This window comes from Haliotis rufescens, unplaced genomic scaffold (assembly GCF_023055435.1).
Source record: "Haliotis rufescens isolate VD_foot unplaced genomic scaffold, xgHalRufe1.0.p SCAF_21, whole genome shotgun sequence".
Classification (NCBI taxonomy): Eukaryota; Metazoa; Mollusca; class Gastropoda; order Lepetellida; family Haliotidae; genus Haliotis; species Haliotis rufescens.
Genome location: NW_025963902.1, coordinates 3779906 through 3807091, shown reverse-complemented (window position 1 = coordinate 3807091; position 27186 = coordinate 3779906). Strand labels below are relative to the sequence as shown.

The following is a 27186-nucleotide window of genomic DNA, read 5'->3' as shown; positions in this document are numbered from 1 at the left end:
ACTGAAGCTGTTAGCAGTACTTTTTACACTGAAGACACTGCTAATTATTGTCTACAAATTGAAAAAGTTGGAAGAATGATGTTGGATGATGAATAAAATCATACCCTCATGTCTTTTGATATAAAATATATCAACACTCATTGATCATTTATCATTGTTGATAAAAGTGGCAAAAATCCCCGGCAAGCCTCGGAATTTTTCCACTTTATCTACTCATGTTTATATATTTGATATCAAAAGACACCCGGGTGAGATTCTCTATTTATTTCCCCTTTCTTGGTGTCCCGACACTATATTGCTGTAATATTGTAAAACAAAAGTGCAATTGTTTAAAGCATATGCTGTTCTTCTCACTAGCTTGGGGCGGAGGGGTGGCCTAGTGGTTAAAGCGTTCGCTCGTCCAGGGATGCCCGGGTTCGATTCCCCACATGGGTACAATGTGTGAAGCCCATTTCTGGTGTCCCCCGCCACGATATTGCAGGAATATTGCTAAAAGCGGCGTAAAAACATACTCACTGACTCACCCACTCTCACTAACGGCCTCATTGCCATACGACGTGAACCTATTATTTCTTTACTACCATTTGGTTCAAGGTCCAAAGAAGTGTTTTCAAATTTACGGCGAACGTATACAACAACAACGAAATGAAACATGGCCCTGACATCATGTTTATTCGACCGATGTTTACATAGGTTCTTAGTGTCAGAGGAAATAGTGAACATCATGGTTCACGCATGGTCACCGCTAGAGCTGGTCACAAGAAGCAATGCCTATTCCTGTCTGAGCCTGCTACAACTCCTCACACAAACACTGTGTTTATCAGTGTAGTCAAAGTAGCGTACTTCGCGAGGAAAGTAATCTTTCAGTGACGCCGATTCAGTCAGACGTGAAATGTGTAATTTGTACATATTGATGTTTTATCGTCTACCCTGCTGGTCAAGATGTTGTTAAATCGGGGGTTTGTCCAGGATGACCGCTCAAGTACCCCATTCAGTGTGGGGGTGACCTTGGACTAATAGGTGAGTCTTGGTGGCTACCAGACAACATCCCTCCCTCTCTTGGTATCAGTCACGTACGCAGGGTGCGGAGTCACGATACGAGGGTCACGCAAGATTGCAAGGTAAATACAAGACTTTTTTTTGGCTTTTTGTTTTCAATATTCCAGCCAATAGTCGTCGGAGGATGCTAAGAATTTTGTCTTTGAGGGGCAATTAAAAGTGATACACATAAGGAAGAGAATTTATGAATGTCAACTTCTTTATTATGAGGAACACAACGTTTCGGAGTATATCTTCCCGAGGCAATGACGTTAGCTGACTTTAAAAGACCAGTTCCGACTATGGAAAGATTCCGGCCAGTTATCGTCGGAGAATACTAAGAATAAGGTCTTTTAGGCATTTAGAAGTGGGAGAACATAAGTACATGGCACTTTGTTTGGGACAGTAACTTCTTTTATTCTTTGTCACGACATTTTAAGAAACACTTCTTGCTTCTTCATCAGGTGAATCAGCACAGAAATATACACCGACACTGAAATATACACCGACACTGAAATATACACCTACACTGAAATATACACCAACACTGAAATATACACCTACACTGAAATATACACCGACACTGAAATATACATCGACACTGAAATATACACCTACACTGAAATATACATCGACACTGAAATATACACCGACACTGAAATATACACTGACACTGAAACATACATCGACACTGAAATATACACCTACACTGAAATATACACCGACACTGAAATATACACCGACACTGAAATATACACCTACACTGAAATATACACCGACACTGAAATATACACCTACACTGAAATATACACCGACACTGAAATATACACCGACACTGAAATATACACTGACACTGAAACATACATCGACACTGAAATATACACCTACACTGAAATATACACCGACACTGAAATATACACCGACACTGAAATATACACCGACACTGAAACATACATCGACACTGAAATATACACCTACACTGAAATATACACCGACACTGAAATATACACCTACACTGAAATATACACCGACACTGAAATATACACCAACACGGAAATATACACCGGCACTGAAATATACACCAACACGGAATTATACACCTACACTGAAATATACGCCGACACTTTTATATAAACCAGCACTGAAATATACACTGACACTGACATAAACAAAATCAAATCACAAAAAAGATTACCAACGTCTTATATCTTACGTTACATATTATTCCTATTTGCAAACAAGAACTTGTGCACCACAAGAGTGTGTTCATTGGGAACACCATCGCGAAATTAGATGTAGCTGTCGGGATATAACAAGTTGTTAATGTGATCGCTTCATCAGGAATAACCTACCGTGTATACTTCATTATGCTTCATTATTAATTTCAGAACCCAAACTATTGATACTTTTATATCAGACAGCATTTCTAATGTACGATTTACTGAACAATTAAGAAAATGTGCTATTATTATAGCAATCGATTTCATGAAACTAGTGTTGCCATGCATGACTATAGTATAAAGATCTATGTATAAATGTGCATTAGAAATTGATACTGATTCATTTGAGATGCAAATTAACTTATTTGATTTGTTCGCTGTATCAAAACTATCACCTATAAACCTATTCATTGTCGGTTATCAAGTGAACGATAGTATCTTATAATGATATGTGCTAAAATTTTACTCTTTCGAAATAATTAACAAATAATGCTATATATATTTTCTATGAACGACTTCAGCTTGATGACTGGATTATGTTGCTGCGACAACATCGAGGTTAATGACACTGACAGCTTCAATCATATTTCACCTCACCAAACATTCACTTTCGTCATGAGCGTGTACGCCCCTCCCCCCCCCCCCCCCCCCCCCCCCCCCCCCCGTAACGAAGGGCAATGTTCGCTGAGTTGAAATTTGATTGAATAATAATAATAAAAATAAAAGCGAGAAAACCCTTTCCAAATCCAATAGAATTCTCTGCATAAAGCAGAGTCGATTGTACGTTTCCGACTACATCATGACCATGTATTTACGAATCACTATCAAATAGTAATGACACCAGGTGTTCGCGAATAGGTGAGAGTATCCTGCCCCACCGAGGGCACCCGTCACCAACACATGAAAATTCAAGTCAATTGTCACTGAATCGTCAAACAACTGAGCCAGAGTCTAGTTAAACATAATAGAACAGTGTCAAAATTACTATTTTCTTCAAGTGTTTATCAAATTAAAATATATTCTACAACTTAATATCTAACATTCCCAAGCCAGTAAACTGGCAAGCTGCAGCAACCGGTCAAACGAGTTAGTATGCAATAGAATGTTAGGTCACTTCTCTAACACGCAGGGCACTTATTGACATTCTATGGACATTCTATACCCGGCTGACCAGCTCTGGATACGGCCGACCAGCCTAGAATAATCGACAAAGCAAACCATGACATCAACACTTGCATGGTAGGACCGGCAATGTTATTTTGGCATTGTGTGTTCAATGTTATTTTGGCATTGTGTGTTCAATGTTATTTTGGACAGTGCGTTAACCAGTAAAACAATATAAGCAATATCCGTAATTTGCTACCCGCTACATCACTTACAGATTATGTACTGACTATTTTTGTATTGAATGTGGATGCATTCAAATGTAAATGATTGTATTTTCATTGTCTTCATGACGTCATATGCTAAGTTGTAAATAAGGGACTCTGCCCACACTATTCTTTTATGGAAAGTTTACTATTGGAAAGTTGAAGTCATGCCTCTTGTCTGGTGGAGAGCTCTTTGTCACTCTAAATCTTTAAGCACAGATTTAGATTTGAAACAGATCACCATGAGGTGGTCTCACTGGTCTCCTTTATTTGTAGTTCAGAGTTGCGTCCCTTGGGCACGCCAGAAACCTATGATTGTGGGTTCGAATCCCGGTCGCCCAGATTATGTTTCTAGGTATGTCAGCACCATACCCGTGCCCGTGGGTTTCACCGAAGTGGTAAACGTCTGAGACCTTCATCACTTCGGGCTTTCCTCCCACATTAAGCTGACACGCTGCGATATAACTGGAATACTGTTAAAAGCGACGTTAAACCCAACTCACTCACTCACGCACTCTAGTTCAGGTGGGTAAATCAGTGGAAAGGACTTGGCTAGTTGATGGTTATTGAACGACATCACTTCATTGATATACCTAAAGCTTCAGTTAAACTTCTTGTCCAAATTGCCTTGTTTTGACTTTGCCAATCCGAGCCGACATTCTGATTCTTATGCATAAGGGGGCACGGGTGGCCCAGTCGCCTAAGGCGCGGCGATTCGCTGTGCAGAGTTGCGTTCCTTGGGCAAGCCAGAAACCTATGATTGTGGATTCGAATCCCGGTTCGCCCCGATTATGGTTCTAGGTTTGTCAGCACCATACCCGCCCTCGTGGGTTTCACCGAAGTGGCAAGCGTCCGAGACCTTCATCACTTCTGGCTTTCCTTCCACATTAAGCTGACACGCCGTGATGTAACTGGAATACTGTTAAAAGCGGAGTTAAACCCAACTCACTCACTCACCCAATCATATGCATGAAGAAACAGATCACCAGGAAGGGGAGCATAACTTGTGCCCATGGGGATGCCTACTTCTCGCTTAAATGTCTAACCACCACGTTGTACTTAGATGTAGACCGGTAAAACTTCAGATGGCATTTGCTTTCATGTTTGATAACTTTTCCTTAACCTCTAAAGATAAATATACAACTGTGTCTATGGTAACCACGTTTTACAACAAAAGCCCCGTGGATCGAGGAATAACGTTTTCCCTTAGGTTTCTTATGTGGGAGGGAGGTGTACACCGTTGGAAATCAATGGTTTTGTCACAATTGAACTTGGTTCCTTTCTGAGATTGTAAACAGTGGAGCAAATCCTTTGTGTTTTTGAGAATCTAGATGGTATTAATTCCACTTGTCTCATAAAATCTGCGAATGTAAAGACAGTTCCTTGAATGTATTAGGGATTATGGTTAATCATTGTGACAGAGATGTTGGACCCAGCAATATAAATTTATCTCTCGTGTACGGATATTTATGGAGTTTTGAAATCCAGAAAAAAAGAGGAATGGTCAAGTCTTTGGGCTTCAGAGTCATGTGAAAAGTTGATGGCACGGATGCATGGTTTTGGCAGTTCATATGTCACTTACACCAGGTTCTTTGAGCAAACAATTAATGTAGTGATTCTCACATATTATGGTATTGCTATTTGAGGCCAAGTCAGTGAGAACAACACCGAAGGTTTCATGTAGTGCAGACGGTTTTTGAATGACAGCGGACTGGGTCACAATAAGTTTCCTCTTTTTCCGTTTGTGCTTTCTACAACTGACTTGGCCGACTCTGAAAGAGTGAGTGAGTGAGTTGGGTTTAAAGCCGCTTTTAACAGTTATATCACGGCGTGTCAGCTTAATGTAGGAGGCAAGCCAGAAGTGATGCAGGTCTCAGACGTTTACCACTTCGGTGAAACCCACGAGGAGGGTATGGTGCTGACATACCTAGAAACATAATCGGGGCGAACCGGGATTCGAACCCACATTCATAGGTTTCTGGCGTGCCCAATGAACGCAACTCTGCACAGCGAATCGCGACGCTTTAGACGACTGGGCCACCCGTGCCACCTCCACTCTGAAAGACATTCAACAGGTTCATCAAGTTAAGTTGTTATCCAAATTTGTAGGACGTTGCTCACAGTTTTTCTTCCATATTTGAATCATTGACGAAGGCATCAATAGCAATTAAGTGAATCTTACATATACATGGTAAGAAGTGTTTGCAATTAAATGTTCTTTCTGACAAAGGTTACCCTGAATCAGTCGCTACGACAATATTGAAATATTTGCCATTGCGAATTTTCTTTTTTCTCAATTTTTATTATCTAGCAGTTATATTAGCATTCTCAACATAAATAATAGTTTGTTTGTTTGTTGTTTAACGCCGCACTCAGCAGTATTCAAGCTATATGACGGCGGTCTGTAAATAATCGATTCTGGACCAGACAATCCAGTGATTGACATCATGAGCATCGACCCACACAATTGGAATCGATGACATGCATCAACCAAGTCAGCGAGCCTGACCACCCGATCCCGTTAGTCGCCTTTTACGACAAGCATAGTCACCTTTAACGGCAAGCATGGGTTGCTGAAGACCTATTCCACCCCAGATCTTCACGAGCCAATGTCATTTAGAAAGGGATCAAATGTCACAAATGTTATATTTTGGATAACACGTTCTTAGTAAAGTACAGATTCTCGTACTTTGTTTGGGTTGAGTCCCGTCCGACTCCGGGATTCGAACCCACACTGCCAGAGTGAGGCACCTAATCGCCAGTACACATTTGTTACATTTGACCACTTTATTAAATGGCATTGTGTTTTCATAGCTTTCGGCCATTGGAGCCGTGCCAATTTACACTTGTCAGAGGGGTGCACAAAGGATATGATCTAGACTACCAGTTGTCGGACTTTCATTTTTGTGGAAGCCTCGGTGGCTGAGTGGGTTAGATAAACTTAGATTGCTGACTTTGAAAGTTGTATCCCTAATATAACATTTGTAACAATGCTCACATAGTTAACCTGAGAAATTAAAATTGGAAGGAGTCTTGAATTCATTTAAACAAAGAAGCAAAAGGCGGCCATTTGCTCAAGGGATTAAAGCTGTGACACATAGTCCCACCCTAGCTGCATGAAAGGCTTGGCCTTTGCATTGAGTGTCCCTGGGGCGTTGTTTTTCAAGAGTGACACTGATTTATAACTTAGACAAAGCTGTGCAACACTTTAAATAATAGAAAAAAAGAAAATAGACCAAATATGTTGAGCAGGTCTACACAATTATATTTTATCACATATCAAAATTTATTTTAAGGAACACAAGAGCAAATGGCAAACTATAACACTACCTGAAGACGGTGTACAAGGTTGCAAAGTCAAATCGTTTCACAATTTAGATGTTATTTTCTTGTGTCTGTTTGTAAACACGTTTCCCACACGATGACAATTATTTTGGGTTGGGGACTTGTCTGCGTAAGTAATGTGACGGAAATAAGCATGGGTGGATCACGAAACATATGACGCGTTCAAATTCCAATCTTAGTGGTAAATAAGTTGTGTGATTGGTCATGGCAAAAATGGCATCGGATTGCCCTAAAAACAACGATGCTCTTGTTGTGAGTATATTATTGCGTAGGTATTCAGGATTGGATACAAATTCTTCCACAATAACAACTGAGTCCTCTCTTCCCACGTGACCAGTGTCCGCTGAGCCACACGTGTGACACGGTTAATGACATGTTGAACTGCGCTGTTTATAGGAACATTTAGTTGGTATTTCAACATAATTTGGGGAGCACGATCCAGCACGAAACTAATGAGACAGAACTTAGCCAATGGCATCAGACGTTTTGTATGGTTGTGATATATATGTGTGTGTTGTCAACTCTATTTTGTATATTGATTCATGGAAGATCATAGCGTCTTGTAACAGGTGAGAAAACAGTAAACTATTGTCCTGCTGTATAGAGAATTCATGGCAACTGGGTATAGCGAGAAGGAGAGTTGTGTTTGTTATTGTCTTGTTGTATAGAGGATTCATAGCAACTGGGGATAGCGAGGTGAGGATTTTTATTATTATCGTCTTGTATAGAGGATTCATTGCAACTGTAGACAGCGAGAAGGAGAGTTGTGTTTGCTATTGTCTTGTTGTATAGAGGATTCATTGCAACTGGGGATAGCGAGGTGAGGATTTTTATTATTGTCTTGTTGTATAGAGGATTCATTGCAACTGGGGATAGCGAGGAGAGGATTATTTTATTATCGTCTTGTTGTATAGAGAATTCATTGCAACTGTAGACAGCGAGAAGTAGAGGATTGTTAATAGTCTTGTTATCTAAAGGATTCATGGCAACTTTAGATAGCGAGAAGGAAAGGATTGTTTATGGTCTAGTTGTATAGAGGGTACATCGCAGCTGTAGAAAGCGAGTGAGTGAGTATGGTTTTACGGCGCTTTTAGCAATATTCCAGCAATATCACGGCGGGGGACACCAGAAATGGGCTTCACACATTGTACCCATGTCGGGAATCCAACCCGGGTCTTCGGCGTGACGAGCAAACGCTTTAACCACTAGGCTACCCGACCGCCCCTGTAGATAGCGAGAAGGGGAGGATTGTTTATGGTCTTGTTGAAAAGAGGATTCAAGGCAACTGTAGATAGCAAGGAGAGGATTGGTTTTTTTTAATATCGTCTTGGTATATAGAATATTCATTGCAACTGAAGATGGCGAGAAGGAGAGGATTGTTTATGGTCTTGTTGTAAAGAGGATTCAAGGCAACTGTAGATAGCAAGGAGAGAATTGGTTTTTTTTAATATCGTCTTGGTATATAGAAGATTCATTGCAACTGTAGATAGCGAGAAGGAGATGATTGATTGTATTATGGTCTTGTTGTAAAGAGGATACATGGCAACTTTAGATAGGGAGTAAGAGAGTTTTGTTTATTGTCGTCTCTTTGCATTAGAGGTTTCATGGCAACTTTAGATAGGGAGTAGGAGAGGATTTTCTAAAATTATCGTTTTGTTATATGGAGTATTCATGGCAACTGTAGATAGCGAATAGGAGGGGTTTATTTATTGTTACACAGGGGATTTACGACCGGGTGATCCGCCACTGCTAAAATTTATTTAAATCCTGCATTACTATGACAAGAACGTTCATGTTCAACTTTGAGTGACTTGGGTTAACAACTTTTTGAACAGTTTACTCTGTTACCATGCCAATAGTGATGCAGGCGAGAGATGTATACCAGAGATGTTTAGTACATTGGTGAAATACGGTTCATGATAGGGACGACTTGTAAGCGTTTAAGAAACGAAATGAACACATCCAGGTCAGGTCTTTGAAAGGCATTTAGAAGTGATACACATAAGGAAGAGAATATATGGATGTCAACTTCTTTATTATGAGGAACACAACGTTTCGGAGTATATGCTTAATCCTTCATCACGTGGAGGAGTAAGCATATACTCCGAAACGTTGTGTTCCTCATAATAAAGAAGTTGACATGTATATATTCTCTTCCTTAATTTCGAAGTCTTTACGCAATTTCGTTTAACCTCTTGGCTTTACCAAAGTTAACAATGTATGTGACTATTCTAATTTAACCTTTGATGAACGTACAATGCAGTTTCCTAGGCTGTGTGGGTTAGATCGTTGACTATGTGTGCTGGCAATTGGGTGTCTCACTCTGTGAGTGTGGGTTTGAATCCCGGATAGGACTCAACTCCCAAAAGTTCTAGAATATGCACTTTACTACGAAAGTCTTATCCCAAATATAACATTTATTAAATTTGAAGAAAGACAAGTTCAATGGATGAACAACTTCTTTATTACAATTAGTGCGACGTTTCGGTGTAGATCCTAACACCTTTATCAAGCAATCTACACCGTAACGTCGCACTAATAGTAATAAAGAAGTTGTTCATCCATAGAACTTGTCTTTCTTCATCACACCAACTTCTAAATGCCACTGAAATAAGTTTATTAAATTTGACCACATTCTAAAAGGCATTGTGTATTCATTGTAAAATATCGTAAATTTTAACCATTGCAATAGTATAATACCCTTTCCTTCAACAAAGCAGATTTCAAGGCTGAATTTAACATGATGTCTATTAAAAACTTTAATCAATCGTTTCCTGCCATCTGAAGTTTACTGAGAAAACAATAAATGAAATGCCGGACTTCCCCATTGATAACATCAACATATAATTTGGGGGTATTATTTTAACGTAGTGCTGCCTTGAGGAAGATTTAAAGATCAAATGACAAATAAAGCAAATTTCATTTTTCACCTACGTTAAAACCATTAAAATATGTTCCATTCAATACGTCGTCAGGAAAATACGTTTTGGCTATGTACTAATGGCTCTTCACGGTGCTACAATAATACTATTGACGGCGTGCTACAGTTGTGTTGGGGACCTTTATTATAATCAATATTTGACAGCATTCATTCCCTGTCACATAAATATTCTGCAAACAGGTTTTCAATTATACAGATATGAATTTCCGGACTTATTAACCCCAAGTTTGCAATTGATCGGAAAGGGCCATATGGAGCAACAATGGCTTGACAGACATTTCATCAAAATATAACACGTTGAACAAAGGGGTGTAATTACGACCAACAGGCCTGTCGCTTCTGTTAATACCTTCATGTCGACACTGAATGTTATTTGGCTCATGTCACCGAGGTTATGCTTGTCATGTCAATGTGATCTTGTCAGCATCAGTGTGCTTGTGGTCCACAGCTCACTGACTTACCGCAGGGAATATTTTTATCAAGGGTGAGTGGTAGATACTTTTTAATATTTGTTGATTCAACACTATTGTATTTGTGTATTCTTAATATCGTCTTCCCGAGGAAAGGGAATTGGTTTAAACATATTTATTTTCACAAAAGTGTGAAAATGGATTGGTAAACAAGCGAAGCGCTTATGTCAATACCGCTCCATTACACATAGGACATATTACAATGAATACATCAATGAAGGTTAGATGTAACAAATGAATTTTACATGCCGAGCTAGATTTGTACATTTAATAAATCTATATGCAGTTTATTTTAAACAATAATTTAACTGAAAATCTGCCAGTTTTTAATATGAAGTGTTGAATAGAATCTAATATTAGCATTTGCTCTTCCTCACTCAAATCTGAATTTCCGCATAGCACTGTTTATAAAGGATAACCATGTTGGTAAAAATACATTTCATTTCGAAGAGCATAGTAATTTGTACACACAAAAAAGAAGTGTAAGGGCAAGGCAAGGGAATTATCATGCTATGTTAATTAGAATATGACCTGTTAAACGGATCTGTAACCACTCCCGAAAACAGAATTGTACTATCGGCCTGAGGCCTTTCAGTATGGAATAAAACTTTTCCTTATCCATAACTGACTATAAAAGTCCAGCTTCCACCTTTGCCGAACTAGGTGGGAAAGGTGGGATTTTGTTTTGGATTTAGATTTATTTTATAGCTACAGCACCAAAACCAGCAATTTTTTAAAACTCTGAGCCTGACTTTTATTTAAAGAATATCACCTCTCTCCAAAGTAACTTTAGTGACAGACATTTTCTTTTCTTTTCAACAGTCTGGAGCATACTTATTTTCTCCAAGAATTTTCGGGACAATTCATTTTTATCGAATAAAAAGTAAGTGTTTGTTTGTTGCCTCACGCCGCCCAGTTGTACGGCACCGGCACGTAAACAATAGTCTTGACAAGATAATCCAGCAACATGATAGCTCATTTATTGATTTTGCTGAAACAAAAACCGACATGTTAATTTTTAATTACATCCGCTGGGCAAGGGCAGTGATTGTGCTGCTTACAAGTAGGGAGAAAAACTTAATATATGTTCGTTCAGCAAGTCACCCATATATCCCCGCTGTAAACTGCCCATTCCGCCATCAAACAACGAACAGGAACAATGTGTAGTTTGTCTGGTGCTAGTCAGACCATACGGGAATTAATACAGGATTTGTTCTTCATTATCAGGCTCTTAGTTTCCCATGTCGCTTGTGTTCGGAAGCTTGTTTCGCAAATTACCATTTTTCATTTAATGGAATGGTACTTATAATCGGATCGTTTATCCATCCGACGTCTATAAACATATTGTTTCATCTCGCCGAGATTGAATGTGGTTACCTGGATTTCGTGTGGTTAATGGCCAGTCTACTTTAGCAGGCAGACATGTGTTTCCGGTTATATTACCGAAGGGAGTTCTGTGTACACCTATAGGCAGGGTGAGTTTCTCTATGTACGCTACCTTGAGGTCAGTCGGCATCGTTTCTAGGTTTCTCTAAAGTGAGTAATTAAAATGTTGAACATGAAAATGTAATAGTAGTAGTAGTAGTAGTAGTAGTAATAATAATAATAATAATATTGTTGTTATTATTATTTTTCTCTGAGCAGAGAATAAAAATACCACACGATTCAGTACGTACCTCTAATTTTCGTAGGTTATTTTTACCTACAGGTAGGGCAGGACATACTTGCCCTTTTCGCGAACACCTGGTGTCATCACTGATTTTCAGTGATCCATTCATATAACTTTTACCGCTGTTTTGTCTTTCCCGCCCAATGGAATCGGCGGATAATGCGGGCTGGTAGTCCCCTGGTGTTAATGTTTAATATTAGCAGTTACTCATGTTTATAATCTTCTTTTACGGCATGACAGACACTCATATATTCACAGATAACTACATACACTGTTATTATTTTCAGACAGAAATGTCATAATGACGTATATCTAACGATTTTAGCAATTTTAAATTTGTACATTGTTATCAGGATTAGGCAATTTGGAGTTGAGTAGTAATGACGACGATTTTGCTTGAAGGTCCGATAAATGAGCTGTAAACTATTCATCATCGACCTTATGGTTTGGTTTGGTTTGTTTTTTTGTTTAACGCCGCACTCAGCAATATTCCAGCTATATGACGGCGGTCTGTAAATAATCGAGTCTGGACCAGACAATCCAGTGATTGATATCATGAGCATCGATCCACGCAATTGAGATCGATGACATGCATCAACCAGGTCAGCGAGCCTGACCACCCGATCCCGTTAGTCGCCTTTTACGACAAGCATAGTCACCTTTTACGGCAAGCATGGGTTGATGAAGATCTATTCTACCCCGGAATCTTCACCGTATGGAGCTGTATTAGTCGTGTTGCAGATGCTGCAGATCCTGGCGGAAAATCTGACATCTTTTATCTTTCATTTCAGTTTGTAGTTCCTTAATTTTAACAGATGTGAAATATTTTCTTGTGATCATTAGAGATACTTTGTTTCCAGATTTTATAAATATAACACGTCAATGCCAGAGAATTATCAGTCGCGATTATCTGCGGGAACATATTCCTTCAGGCGTAAAGTGCAAAAGGGCGGTGAAAATTATATGAATGGATCACTGAACATCATCCCTTGTGTTTTCTGGTATGATTTCTTTTGTCTGTGTTCAAAGTGCGACGTGTATCCGGTATTTCATGAATTAACGTCATTTTGTAAGAGTTTGTAGGTTGGTATTGATTATTTGAGGATTCGTATCCTTTCATTTATTAGAATTTTATGTCAGTGTTGTTATGGGTTTTCATATTCTTTAAGGGCGGTCGGGTAGCCTAGTGGTTAAAGCGTTCGCTCGTCACGCCGAAGACCCGGGTTCTATTACCGACATGGGTACAATGTGTGAAACCCATTTTTGGTGTCTCCCGCCGTGATATTGCTGGAATATTTCTAAAAGCGGCGTAAAACCGTACTCAATCACTCACTCACTCACTCATATTCTTTAATATATTAAACATGTATGTTAATGTTAATAAGTTTGAGGATTCCCAAGCCTTCATTAAAAAACAATTGTATACAGATGTGGTCAAAACTGTGGATTCCTTTGCTTTCATTGATTGAAATTGTATGCACAAACTTCGTCCGCCCTTCCAAGCATAACACCTCTGCTTTCTAGACTTGTGTTATTTTCCATGGTTCGAAGTAATGCACAAGACAAGACCGCCTCCGTGGTCTAGTGGTAGAGTGTCCGCCCGGAGAGCGGAAGGTCCGGGGTTCGATCCCCGGCCGCGTCATACCAAAAAACGTTAAAAGATGGTACTTGTTGTTACCCTGTCTGGCGCTCGGCATTAAGGGGCTAAAACAAGGACTGGTCGGCTTGGAGTCAGTCACTGTGTCTGTGTACGGCATGGTATCTCAGAGAGCAAGCACTAAAAATCGGCATCAGTCCGGACTAGTACAAGCAGCCACACACACGTGCATGCACGTCGCTATATAAGTGCAATAATCTTGGACGCGACGTTAAACCCAATTTCAACTCACCTTTGAGACGACTATTAACTTTCAAGAAATTACCAATGCACGAAGAATGCCTTCTCTCACACTGCAGTCCAAGGTTTATACTGCCCCGGTTAAGTGTTCTATATTATGCTCGACTGTGCGTTGCGTTTTGCGTTATGAACATCTGTTCAGTCCGTCGAACAACCTTGCTTACATTAGTTTAACGTCTCTCTAAGTCTCCGAGGCTGCCGTGGGATAAACTGTAGCTGAGTCATGTGACCCAATATTTCTCAATCTATTTCTTAAATGTCATATTCGTCGATGGTGGACAGCTGTAGATACGATTTACACAAACTTATTTTTGTAAGAGATGGGGCAGATATTGTATATTTCCTCCACACCACCAAGGCCACTGAAAGAACATGGTCCTAGACTCCATGCCTGATAAAGCCATGGCAGCTGTACTTCGGCGGGTAATACAGAGAGTATACACTTAAGAATTGACCGCCGGGGCTGGTGTGTTAAGAGCTAGGGGCGGTGGTGTAGCCTAGTGGTTAAAGCGATAGCTCGTCACGCCGAAGACCCGAGTTCGTATCCCCACATTGGTACAATGCTTGACCCTATTTTCCGGTGTCCCCCGCCGTGATGTTGCTGGAATATTGCAAAAAGTGGCGTAAAACCATACACACTCACTGTTAAGAGCTCCCTCAGTAAGTCAGTCACAATGACAGCGCGTCATAATACATTTACATCAAGTACAAAACGTGAAAATGGCCGACACGATACACGTGACGGGAGAGATTTCCGAAGTTGTTTATGAACCTATAGCAGTTACATATGTTGGTCATCATTGATCAGTTGGCCGATAATTGAAAGGTGATTATAAAGATGTGTCAAATAGATACCAAGGTAAATTCATAGATTTATGTAGACTGTCACTGTGAGTTAAGACACGGAGGATGTCGATACTAAGAACGTTTGCAAGGGCATTTTTCGTTTTGTTAACTAGGATGAGTCGTAGCGAGGATATTCGTGAACGATCATTCAGTCAAACTCTCAGACTTTTCTCAATGTATGTTAAAACGCCGAGTTCAAGATTAAAGGGTCCACATGATCAGTTACAACGCTTATGTGTGTATTTTTGCAATGGAATTCCTAGGGGATTCCCCATGAACGTGAAACTTGTCCGTCAGTGTTAACGTCATTTCAAGAGTACAGTCTCTTGATAAACGTATGAACATCAAATTGTGTCATTCATAAACTTGTGAACGTCAATTTCGCGGTCATGTCACCGACTTCTCGTCCAATGGAAAAGCCGTATATCGCGCAAACTTCACATTAAAAAAATACAAGATTACATCTGAATAAACTTCCTGGGAAAAGGTACTCAGGACAGATGCAGCGGTCTATTTGCACGTGGGTCTATTGTAGCAGTGGTAATTCGGCTAAGTTAGCATCCGAGTAAGAGCCTCCGTAGATGTGAGATGTAAGGCACCAGAAATCGCCGTGCAGAGTTGCGTCCCTTATGCGTGCCAGGAACTTATGATGGTGGGTTTGAATTCCCAGATTCGCGCTGATTATGTTTCTAGGTTTGTCGTTTGTCGTTTTGTACGTCTATAACTGTATACTGTTCAAGCTCTGACTCCATTACTCAGTGAAACTATGCTCATATATAACTATCTAACTCCCTGTAAGTACAAAGGGTTCACCGCGCCCGTGATTGCATTGCGTGATTATGGAATACTGTAAGGGACATTCTCGCGATCTCGACCTTTGGCACGCGAGATTTGGCCGAGAATGCGAGATCGCGAGAATGTCCCTTACAGTATTCCATACGTGATACATAATTTATTTACGACATATTCATTTATCCATGTTCTCATACATTTATATTATATCGGTTATTATACTGTTCTATTTTCATAGTCCCACAACGCGGCCACCATGACAGCCTATCTAGCTTCCTTGGTTCTGATTGCAATCATTTTCATGCACGGTTGCGAAGCAACAGACGTTCCACGCCAAGACCCGTCTCCTTTACCGAGTAGACAAAACGAAGACCAGCGTGACACGTATGTCAATGATGCAGCTGAGGTCAATGTCTCAAGAACACACCCAGAGTCGAACACCACTCAACCAACTGAACCCCCTCTCATCGACAGAGGCTTGGTGTCTCGTCAACAATACAAAATAATAAAAATCACGCTTGACATCGTCATCAAACCAATCGTCTGCCTGGTAGGACTTGTGTTAAACGTCATCGGTATATGTGTACTTCTTCAACCAGCCTTACGGCACGGGTTTTACGTCTACCTAGCCGCATTGTCCATCGCTGATTCGGGATATCTTCTGTGTGGACTTCTCCGCTCGGCAGTCAAGTTCTATGGATATTTTGACCCAGTTGAAGCTACGAATATAGAAAACACCATCATACCCTACCCAGATAAGCTGATCGAGATCGCATTCTGTAAACTAGGCGCTTACTGCATCATGCTGTTCTCACTCGACCGATTAATCGCCATTTTTCGGCCGCTCAAGGTCAAAGACTTTATCCTATCCCGCCATTCCAAATCCATATCCTTTACAGTGGGTATCGTCATCTTGGTGTTTCACATCCCTAAAGTCACCAACTTCGAATATGCGACTCTATTTGATCAGGAATTGAACATGAGCTTCACGGGGTTAACTCCTGTCAGGCACGAAGACGGAAGCGTCATGGCCACCGTGCTGACTGTTTACGACATGACATACGACATCCTGTTTACGTATCTTCCTCCTGTGTTCATCTGTGTGGTGAACATATGTATAATAGTCCAGATCCAGAAAATCCGCAACTACAGGAAGCGCTTAATGGCCGAAACTTCGAATTCCAATAATATTGAACAACAAAAACTAATTATTACCGTGTTCGTCATATCGGGGTTCTTTCTCATGGTCTACATTCCGTTGATAGCGGTCCGCAACCTAACACAAAACGATCCGGGTTATCGCCCCTTTAAGCGTGAACATTACCTCGTCATGGTCTTTCCATCGTTCATTTCGTTGGGTTGGTCGATCAATGCTGCCATCGACTTCACCGTTTATTTGGGGACCAGCGTTCGTTTCAGGCTGGCCCTTTACAAAATGTGTTGTGGGAGGCGAAGGAATATGGGAAAGAGACGCAGGTGTCCCGTGGGCCGGAAGAAAGGCTGCAGTCCTTCCACCATCAGTCACACGGGCAGCAACTCCCCACAGAGCACGCGCAGTGATATCACTTCTGTTGTGAAAGGTAGTGATAACGTTTGGGGACAACCAAGCAATATTCATCCTGAAGGGTTGAAGGGACAGGAAGCTATAAATCACGAATCCTATTAGGTCGTCCAATATTCAGTGTGCTTACATCTCCACCCTACACTTCAGAGTGAGCAACAGAGCGAAACAAATATAAAAATCAATGGGACAGATATATTTGGTTGAGAATACGACGGAAAGTTGTGTGTTATATTGAGATATGTGAAAACAGGATTCTTGCTTATAAGATGGGCAATGAACATTTTCCAAAAGTTGTTCAAAAACTGTCTGCATCTTTCTTGCGCTATAATTTATAGTGCAGCGTTTGTTGCATCGGTGCTGAGAGCATAATGGCCAAAGTTCCTTTGCAAGACGGAAGAAACGAAGATTTTGTTATTTTTTAATACGACTAGTTATTTAGGACAGTCAAGAGATGAGACACACAACGATACAGAGGGCCTTGAAAACACTTTTTTAATAGATACAACTGAAAGGCATATTTATCATGCAAAACTGTTTTTTAACACGAGCTATCGCGTGGGCGATAACAAACCATATCACAAGGCTTTGCAGACCACTATGACGTCATCGTTATCATGCCATCACAATTGAATGACATCACAACTCTTTCTGCCACTTCAGCTCGATAGCTGTACTTTTTACATTAAAGACACTGTTTACTACCGAAATGAATGGAACAATGATTTCGGAAGATAAGTAGTATTTTACCCTCGTATATTTTGAGATCAAATATAGCAATCCTCGGAGATTTAAACATTTATTAACTGGTGTTAATAGACATCAAAAGACATTCGGGTGAGTTATCGTTATAGGTGCGGATTCCTGCTGTGTATTATGTGAACCATGACTGGTGGAAGAGGCGATAGGAAGTTTGTACACATGCTTCCCTTTTATGTTCACAAACTGCAACAATACCCATGTTATATGTAGGTATTCACGTGTATTTGTACAGTCCATGTAGATAAGGAAGGAAATAGCACAGCTACTGTATCTTGTAGAATGTATCATGCAGTAAAACGATGGCGGTTTCATGTAGCGAGACGGGAAACATCTAACTTATTCCACTATTCACACAACATGGGATGAAAGTGTTTTTATTAACCTTTATTTAGTCAAAGAATAACTAACACCAAGACCAGACATTTTATGAATGTTGAATGTTTTCATATGTGATCATAGCTTCTCTATTGATATCAGTCTACTTACATATGCACCTGTAAAATAATCCAACACATTTGTAATTCCGGATGATTTCACAAGGAACAACACCGTCCGGAATACCGGGGTTTCATTTTATATAAAACGGTATTTATGTATTACAACATACGCCTGGCCGTGCACCAAACCTGGAAGCTTTTGGAAAACAAGCACAGCAACAAACGGAATACTATTTAAAGTGTTCTAAACTGTCCATCATTTTAATCTATGTGTGAATGAGCGTTCTGTTATTACAGTATGTATTGCGCCTTTTAACCTGTAGGTAAATATTAGTAGGTCTATCTACGAAATATGAAATTGTACACCACAGGAGATATATACATAATACTGTTATAGTGTATATATAATAATATGTCCCACTATACATATGTTGTAATAAATATTTCGAATCTAATAATGATTGTTACTCATTTTCTTGTTTATATATAATAATAATAATTATAAATCTCGTGGAATGTCAGGCCTATACGTTCTAAGGGATGCAGATTAGGGACAAACTCCAGAATGCCCATATCAAGGAAAAACTTCGGGCAAAGTACAAATGTACTTAAGAAAATCTGAAGTTCAGAGCTGAACGCTCGCAACAAAGTCAAAGTTCCGGTCCTTTTGTATTCTTTTGGTGTTGTTGATTGGACGAAACAAGAAATTCAGGGTACTGACACCCTCACACGAACAATCATGTCAGACGATAGATCCCACCACCCTCGTTCTTCCCTCAATCGCTTATATTTACCAATCATTATGGGAGGACGTGGTTTGATTAACGTTGGGGCTCTTCATTATAGAATTGTTTTGTGCACTTTCGCACACATTCATTTGTCTGATGATCCTCTTGTGAAGCATGTCAAGACTCATGATGAAAACAAGGCATTCCACAGTTTTCTAAAACGAGCCAAGGTTGTGGGACATAATCTCAATGTCGGTGTTGATGTTATTGATGGTTCTGTACTGCTGGTCGGTACAGAAATGAGTGTCAACCAAGCGAGGTGCCATATCAAATTGACACAGGCTCAGTTTTTCAAGGAGAGGCTTTCTGAGCGACCACTGCATCGAGTTTATGTGTAGTGTGTTGAGAAAATCAGCAATCCTGCAGAGTCCTTTGCTTGGATGAAGTCGTCTGGCCTGAAAGGTGAAACAGAAGGCTTTCTGTTTGCTGTTCAGCATCAGTCACTTCCCACTCGAAACCGTCAATGTGTGATTTTGCATCAAAATGTAAATATGAAATGTAGATTATGTAATGAATTAAATGAGACTGTCCAATACATTGTGAGTGGATGCCCAGCTTTGGCACAAACACAGTATCTTAAACGACATGATGGTGTAGCTCGATCATTTTATTACCGTCTTCGCCATACTTGTGGTTTTGACGCAGAGGTCCACCCATGGTACGACCCAGAATATCTGGAGGGCGTCATCGAAAGTACACAATTCTTTGGAATAGGCCCATTTACAGTCTCAGACGTATCCAGACCAGCAAACCTGATCTTGTCCTTTGTGATAAATCCAATGAATCATTTATATCATTGGATTTTCTGTCCCCTATGACACTAAGATTTAGAAAAAACATGGCAATTATGCGGACCTCACTTTAGAAATGTCACGCTTGCATCCCAAGTAGCAAGTTTTCCGACTCCCCATTGTTCTCTGTGCCTTAGGTTTGGTACCTCCCAATCTGTTGACTGACATCGGGAGAGTACCCGGGTTTGCTACCAGGAATACAGACCTTCTGACAATCTGGGTAATGCAGAAGGCTGCAGTGTTGGGGAGTCTTCACATTTTCCGAAAATTTCTGGGTGGGTTTGACATGGCAGCGCTTCCTGGGAGAAGTCCCATTCGCCGTCTGGGCTGCGTGTAGAAGGGGCAACGGTCCTGAGCTGATGATGAGCCTAAACAGCCTGACAGTGCCAGGATCACCCAAACCCTCTTTGCTGCATTTTTTATTTTATTTTAATCTGTAAATAATAATAATAATTAGTCCTTAGTTAATTGATCTTTCCAACTCAGGGGATTAAGTATGATCGATCGATCGATCGATCAATCAATCAATCGATCGATCGATCGATCGATCGATCAATCAATCAATCAGCCCATTCTTCAGTTACATCATTGCTTGAGAGAGTAACAAAATATATACATTGGTACATTGATTTACATTGTTCACCCAATTGATTGCCTAGGTTGCATTGACTTATCTACACAAGTTGCAAGATTATTTACAGTTTCGGGATTTTTTAAGGCATTAAACAGTTAAATTTATGTCAGTGGTATTGTGGGGGTATATACACACTCCCGCGATTGCAATAAGCATAACACACAAGTACAAGAAGGTATTCATCCTCTGTATCTTTGTTTGCACACATGACATATTCTATCTGATTTTACTTCTTAAACATATCTACCAGTCTATTTAAATCTAGGACTGATCCACTATCGAAACAGGTAAGACATACCTACAAAATTTAAACTGTCTGACAAATGGGGTGTCTGATGAATGGGGTATCACTAACTGAGCAACAAACAGCAGTCTGGGTTCGATGACGTTGAATCAACCAAGTCACCGAGCCTGACCACGAGACACTCTCGCGTGACATGGCCACGTCACTAACGAATCGTGACGAGCAAAATCCCCACATTCCAAGCTCGGATGAGGCATTATATTTTTTATTACTTTCTTTCCCAACCTGCCGACCCTTAAAATCAGCAATGTGGAAAAAAGATGAATTCCAGTCTTTCTTATTACCGTCGACCCCGATAATCAAACTTACGAAAAATCACAAATGGTTTTCCTGACCCAGACAAGTGACACATGCTCAATGATCTTGTGTGTTCACCCAGGGCATGAGGTGTCGCCACGACAAATAGCACCACTCTGAATTCACCAGTACAATGTGTGGCTGTATTCCCCGCTGAACACAAATTCTTCCCTGTCGCTGAAAAAGCTCGATTCTGATTGGTCAAAATCAGATATGTAATTTCATTCGATACCTAAATATGAACATGCCTTTTCACACCAAAACTTTCGCATGAAAACATCTATCTAAAGATCCGCATCACAGGGTCGGCTTGTCTTCAGCTAAACATTGGAAGTATTCAGACATTCTTCAGGGTGTGTCTGTGGGCAATGGTTGTGCAACTAGTCACATTTTCAAAAGTAAATCGGGTTAATTAGGAGAAAAAAAACTACTGGGTTATTTTATTTTGAGTTGGTTGAAGATAATATGCCTCTTTATATTAATTTGGAAATAAGCAATTTAGTAAGTCCTTTCAAAATCATCTTCCTGAGGTAAGGGTTAACTAACTTATAAAGTTCAGTTTCCACCCTTGCCGAAGTAGGTTGGAATTATGGAGTTATATTTTGGCTGGACCAACGAGTCTATGCATAGTCTATGCAATCAAAATACTTCATCGACATCCGGTTCAGAAACAACATGGCAACCGCTATGGCGAATTCATTCGATTACAGGATTTGCAGAGCACGTGTACCTTCAACTTGGCGTCGAAACATATTTTCCATTTTTTCACATTTATTATCAAGGTGCTCGAGTGATTTATTGCACTTCGTGAAGTAAGACGCACTTTATTACAATAAAGATCTTTATTATCGATGTGATCGTCCTGACTGGGCGCCGCCATTTTGTTTGAAGTAAATGCAAGTGATATGAGAAGTGGAATATTGGTCAGTAGGAGGGACATACTTCGTAATATCCACTGGTGGCGCTAGAATTTCAAGCCTAGTTCGGCAAGGGTGGAAACTGGACTTTTAAAGACAGTTAAATCCCTTGCCTCGGGAAGATGTTTCAGTATGAATGCAACATTACAATTTAAAAGGTGGATGTTTTTCATTTTGTTGGGTAGACATTGATATTGTATCTGTCATTAAGTGATGGATACTATATGTGCATTTATCTGAAACAATGAAATTGATACCTCACTCGAGTGAAAGGCCGAAACTCCTTTCAGTCGGTTTCAGTGACACTCAGTTATTCAGCGTGATCGTGTTTGAAAATACATAAGAAGTAGATCATTTGTCTTTTCAAATATTATTTTTGTTTCAACTTGTGACCCGACAAAGATGATGTTTTCACTCATGGATGAGTCACACATACAGTAGAAACATTGCCAGGTCACCTGTTGTGATAAATATGTTATTCGACAAGAAAAGAGAAATATCCTCTATTCAGATACTTGGAAAAAGTAACCTCTATATTTGCATATGTGCCGAACATCCATATATCAACTAGAGAAAAGATGAACATTGTAGATTTATGAGTTTTGGAACTGTGTATGTTTGCCTCGCTGCTTAAATACTCTCATAAAATTATCTGACCCGTCTGAGCATATTACCAGGAGTTTTCCATGACCAAACCGGGTACTCAATCAAACCTCGAACATGTTTGATCTAATACAGGAAAAGACAATAATTTTGACACGGCAACCATCGTTATAACATGACCATTACACTTATCCAATGAGAGCAGCCTTCCCATGTCCGTGTTACCGCCACTGTCTTAATGGGCGGAGCCAAGTGATCCAGTGAGAGCAGCCTTCCCATGTCCTAGTTACCGCCACTGTCTTAATGGGCGGAGCCAAGTTATCCAATGAGAGCAGCCTTCCCATGTCCGCGTAAACGTCACTGTCTTAATGGGCGGATTCAAGTTATCCAATGAAAGCGGCATCCCCATGTCCTAGTTACCGTCATTGTCTTAATGGGCGGATCCAAGTTATCCGTTTATGGCGGAGGTGAATAAAGTTTCCCGTTATCTAATGAACACACTTATGTTACTTGGGCAAGACGAAGTAGTTTTTGTTTTAAGCTTAATTGGTGAATAACGTGAGTTAGTGAGTTGGGTTTAACGCCGCTTTGAACAGTATTCCAGGTTATATCACGGTGTGACAGCTTTACGTGGGAGGAAAGCCCGAAGTGATGCAAGTCTCAGACGTTTACCACTTGGTGAAACCTAAGGGCACGGGTAGGGTACTGACAAACCTAGAAACATAGTCGGGGCGAACCGGGATTCGAACCTACGATCAAAGGTTTTGGTGTGCAGCTCTGCACCGAGAATTGCGGCGGCTTAGACGTCGAGGCCATGCTCCCAATTCACGAATAAATTATTTTTGGTGTGAAATAATTGACTGGATTATGTGTCCCCCGTGAATTAATGATTGAGCTCAAGCCTCGGGACTTGCAGTTTGTTGATTATCCTCGAAATTGGCTAGTTTGCGAAATTATCTTCAATTTACCGCTACAGGACACATTAGAACTGTATTACTCCACTCACTCGAAGTAACTATCAACACGGATTTTCTGTTACAGATGCGGGCACTGTACATCAGCATATCAGTCCTTTCAACACTTTTACTTACTGAATGGTCTCTCGCCTTGGACGACGGTGTGAGTAAATCCTTGACCATGACGATAAACCACAGCACCCACTCGCCAACACCGACTACAAGGACAAACTCGTCTACATTGACGAATGTTACCCAGACCAAGCCGAAAGTCACTCGTCCGACACCACCTGACAATGTACCCAGATTAGTCAGCGCAGAAGTGTCGAGAAAAGCAACATTCATCATTAATCTAATTCTTAAACCAATCTTGTGTATTTCCGGTTTTGTGATGAACGTCATCGGATGTTGTGTACTTCTCCACAAGTCGTTACGTCACTCTTCCTATCATTACCTGTTGGGTCTGTTAATAGCTGACTGTGGGTTTCTTCTCTGTGGCATCCTGCACATGCCGACGCATATATCAAGAGAGTACGACGTTGTGTATGCAAGCTACCTGTCATCTGTGCTGGTTATTCCTGTTTGGCAATATATGGAAAGAGCCTTTTCCAAAGTGTCGTGCTACATTATCTGTATCTTAGCTCTGGAGAGACTTATAGCTATATCCTTCCCGCTCAAGGTCAAGACTTTGTTCCTCGTCCGTCATTCTGGAAAACTCACCGCAGCTCTGTTTGTCATCATATTCATCTTGCATATTCCACGCATATTCCTGATACGCTTTGTATGGAGATTCAGCCGACCGTTTAACGTATCCATGTATGTTAGAGAACCTACAGCCTACAACGAGCCACTGCAGTCCTTCATGACAATTTACATCAATTTCGTCCTGAAAATTGTCATGACGTATATCCCACCGTTCCTACTTCTTGTGTTTAACATTGGTATCTGGATTCAATTATCTGTCATCAGAAGTCGACGCAAGTCCCTCTTCGGTACGGTATCAGATGAGCAATGGAAAGTGACCTTGACCTTAATGATAATTTCTACGTTTTTTCTGATAGTTTACATTCCACTTATTGCAGTTAATGTTCTGGAAACACTGGATCCAGCACGATTTTCCCGTGTGGGCACAGAACGCAATTTTAGAGAACTATTCAGCAGTTTCTCGTCTCTCGGCTGGACCATCAACAGCGCCAACGACTTCATCATCTACGTCGTCACCAACGTCAGGTTCAGGGCCACGTTCAAAAAGATGTTTTGTTGCAACAAGGAACCCCTAAACGTAACGTCTGCGAAACAAATGTCAAGTCCAGGGTCACGTTCAAGAAGCTATGTTTTACCAAAACAAACTGGAAGCCCTTAACATGACGACAACTCCATCATCTACCTCATTACTAACGTTCAGGGCCAACGTTTTGTTGCCATAGTAACAGAGACACATTGAACGTGAAAACTGACGACAGCCGAGTCTTGATTTGTGAAACTAGTGGCTCAAAACATGATGAATATTCTATGTCGTCGGCGTACTATGACACTTTGACGGCGTATTTTGGCACTTTGATGGCGTATTATGACACTTTGACGGCGTACTATGACACTTGAAAGAGTACTATGACACTTTGATGGCGTATTTTTACATTATGGCTACCTACATTGGCACTATGATGGCGTACTATGACAATATGACGGCGTACTATGACACTATGACGGCGTTCTTTGACACTTTGATAGCGTACTATGACACTTTAACGGCGTACTGTAACACTATGGCGGCGAACTATGATACTAGGACGGTGTACTGTGGCATTGTGACGGCGTACTATGACCCAAATGACGGCGTACTATGAGACTTTAATTGCGTACTATGACATTATGACAGCGTAGTATGACACTTTGAGGGCGTACTATGACACTATGACGGCGTACTATGACACTTGACGGCGTATTATGACACTATGACGGCGCACTATGACACTATGGCGCCGTACTATGACACTATGACAGCGTACTATGACACTTTGACGGCGTACTATGACACTATGACGGCGCACTATGACACTATGACGGCGCACTATGACACTATGACGGCGTACTATGACACTATGACAGCGTAGTATGACACTATGACGGCGTACTATGACACTTTGACGGCGTACTATGACACTGTGACGGCGCACTAACACTATGACGGCGTACTATGACCCTTGACGGCGTACTATGACACTATGACGGCGTACTATGACACTATGCCGCACCGTTTCGCAAAGCGCCACCTTTGTTACTTGACCAGCGTGCATTCCTTCGTTTCTTACAGCAGTCACGTAGCTTTCAAGATTGTTTTTAGTTTATCTGTTATATGATCATATCCAAATGTATGATAAGAATTTTTATTGAACTCAAATATTTTTATTGCATTTTTATATATATTTTTTTAGATTTGGAAACTCGGAACTACTTAAAAGTACTTTTTAAGTCGCAACTACAAGGGGTGGTTTTACATCTGTAATGATGAGTGGTTTAACTATTGTTTATACGAGATCATATTTCAAAATGTATTAAATGTGTTCGAAATTTTTAAAATCCTATTTTCACGTTGTTTGACAATAATCTGTTCTCATGTGAAGAAAACATGTATAACGTATCTTTTCAGATGTTCAACGAGAGGGTCTTGACGGTATGACGATAAGAGTTCGAAACATTGCACTGATCAGACTTAGATTCGTATGTTGAATTGGCGGCTGACTTGCCACCTGTAGAGACTATACATTGTGGGGTATTAAAAGATAGAACCGGACAACTTGGTGATTATACTGATGATTATTTCAGTCATTTTTATCATTTTTTTAATTCATTCCAGTTGGATGCTACATCTTACATGGTAAGGAACATTTGTTTTCACGTGCATTGTCAGGATAAGTATGTGACTTTAAGATGCGAAAAATTGTACAGAAAAAAAATCATATTTCTTGACATAAGGACAAAGTGTAATATTGGTCGGAGAATGAATATAAATGCCTATTTACATCCCTAGCAACTATTTCTTATTAAAGTATTTCAGTAATTACGTTGGCCTTTTTCCCTCAGACTTTCTTGTAATAAAGTGTTCCACGTGAACAATATCTTAAATCTTTCTTAAGAATACACCCAAGGTAAGTTTATTGTTTTTAATACTGGAGATGTAGATATACCTGTTCAGTTAACATACTATTATTCAAGAAATTATGGCCGGTGTTAATTCCTTGTGTGTATTGCAAAGTCAGTGAAAATAACATTGATATCAAGGTGCCTGTAATAAACAGAGTCGGATCGTTTCAGTCCGATTGCTTCACGTGCTCATAGGAAACAAAGAGGTGTTTCTATTCTCCGGCTCATTCCCACAGAAAGTACAAATATTTTTATCTATTATTTTCATCTTTTGTAATTAATTTTTAATATATGCTGTGTGGCAATCTGATAATAATCAGGTCTTAGTTCTCACTAACGCTGAACAAAGATCTGAGGACATCCCATTACGGGTCACGTCAGAACGACCTTTCATCCGACCAATC

The 27186-nt window shown here is 40.3% G+C and overlaps 2 protein-coding genes across 2 annotated transcripts; both read left to right on the top strand.

The window, feature by feature from the left end:
- Window positions 1-1058: 1058 nt before the first annotated feature.
- LOC124133410 (rhodopsin-like) lies at window positions 1059-27186 on the top strand. Its single transcript, XM_046497816.2, has 2 exons — window positions 1059-1121; window positions 23724-27186. Exon 2 carries the CDS (start codon window positions 23724-23726, stop codon window positions 24999-25001), a length of 1278 nt encoding a protein of 425 aa, XP_046353772.2. The 5' UTR covers window positions 1059-1121; the 3' UTR covers window positions 25002-27186.
- Window positions 15845-17254, top strand: LOC124133409 (probable G-protein coupled receptor B0563.6). Its single transcript, XM_046497815.2, has one exon. It carries the CDS (start codon window positions 15845-15847, stop codon window positions 17252-17254), a length of 1410 nt encoding a protein of 469 aa, XP_046353771.2.

Excerpts from the sequence above, each read along its gene's own strand:
- LOC124133409 (XM_046497815.2), top strand. The coding sequence starts at position 15,845 with ATGACAGCCTATCTAGCTTCCTTGGTTCTGATTGCAATCATTTTCATG.
- LOC124133410 (XM_046497816.2), top strand. The coding sequence starts at position 23,724 with ATGCGGGCACTGTACATCAGCATATCAGTCCTTTCAACACTTTTACTT.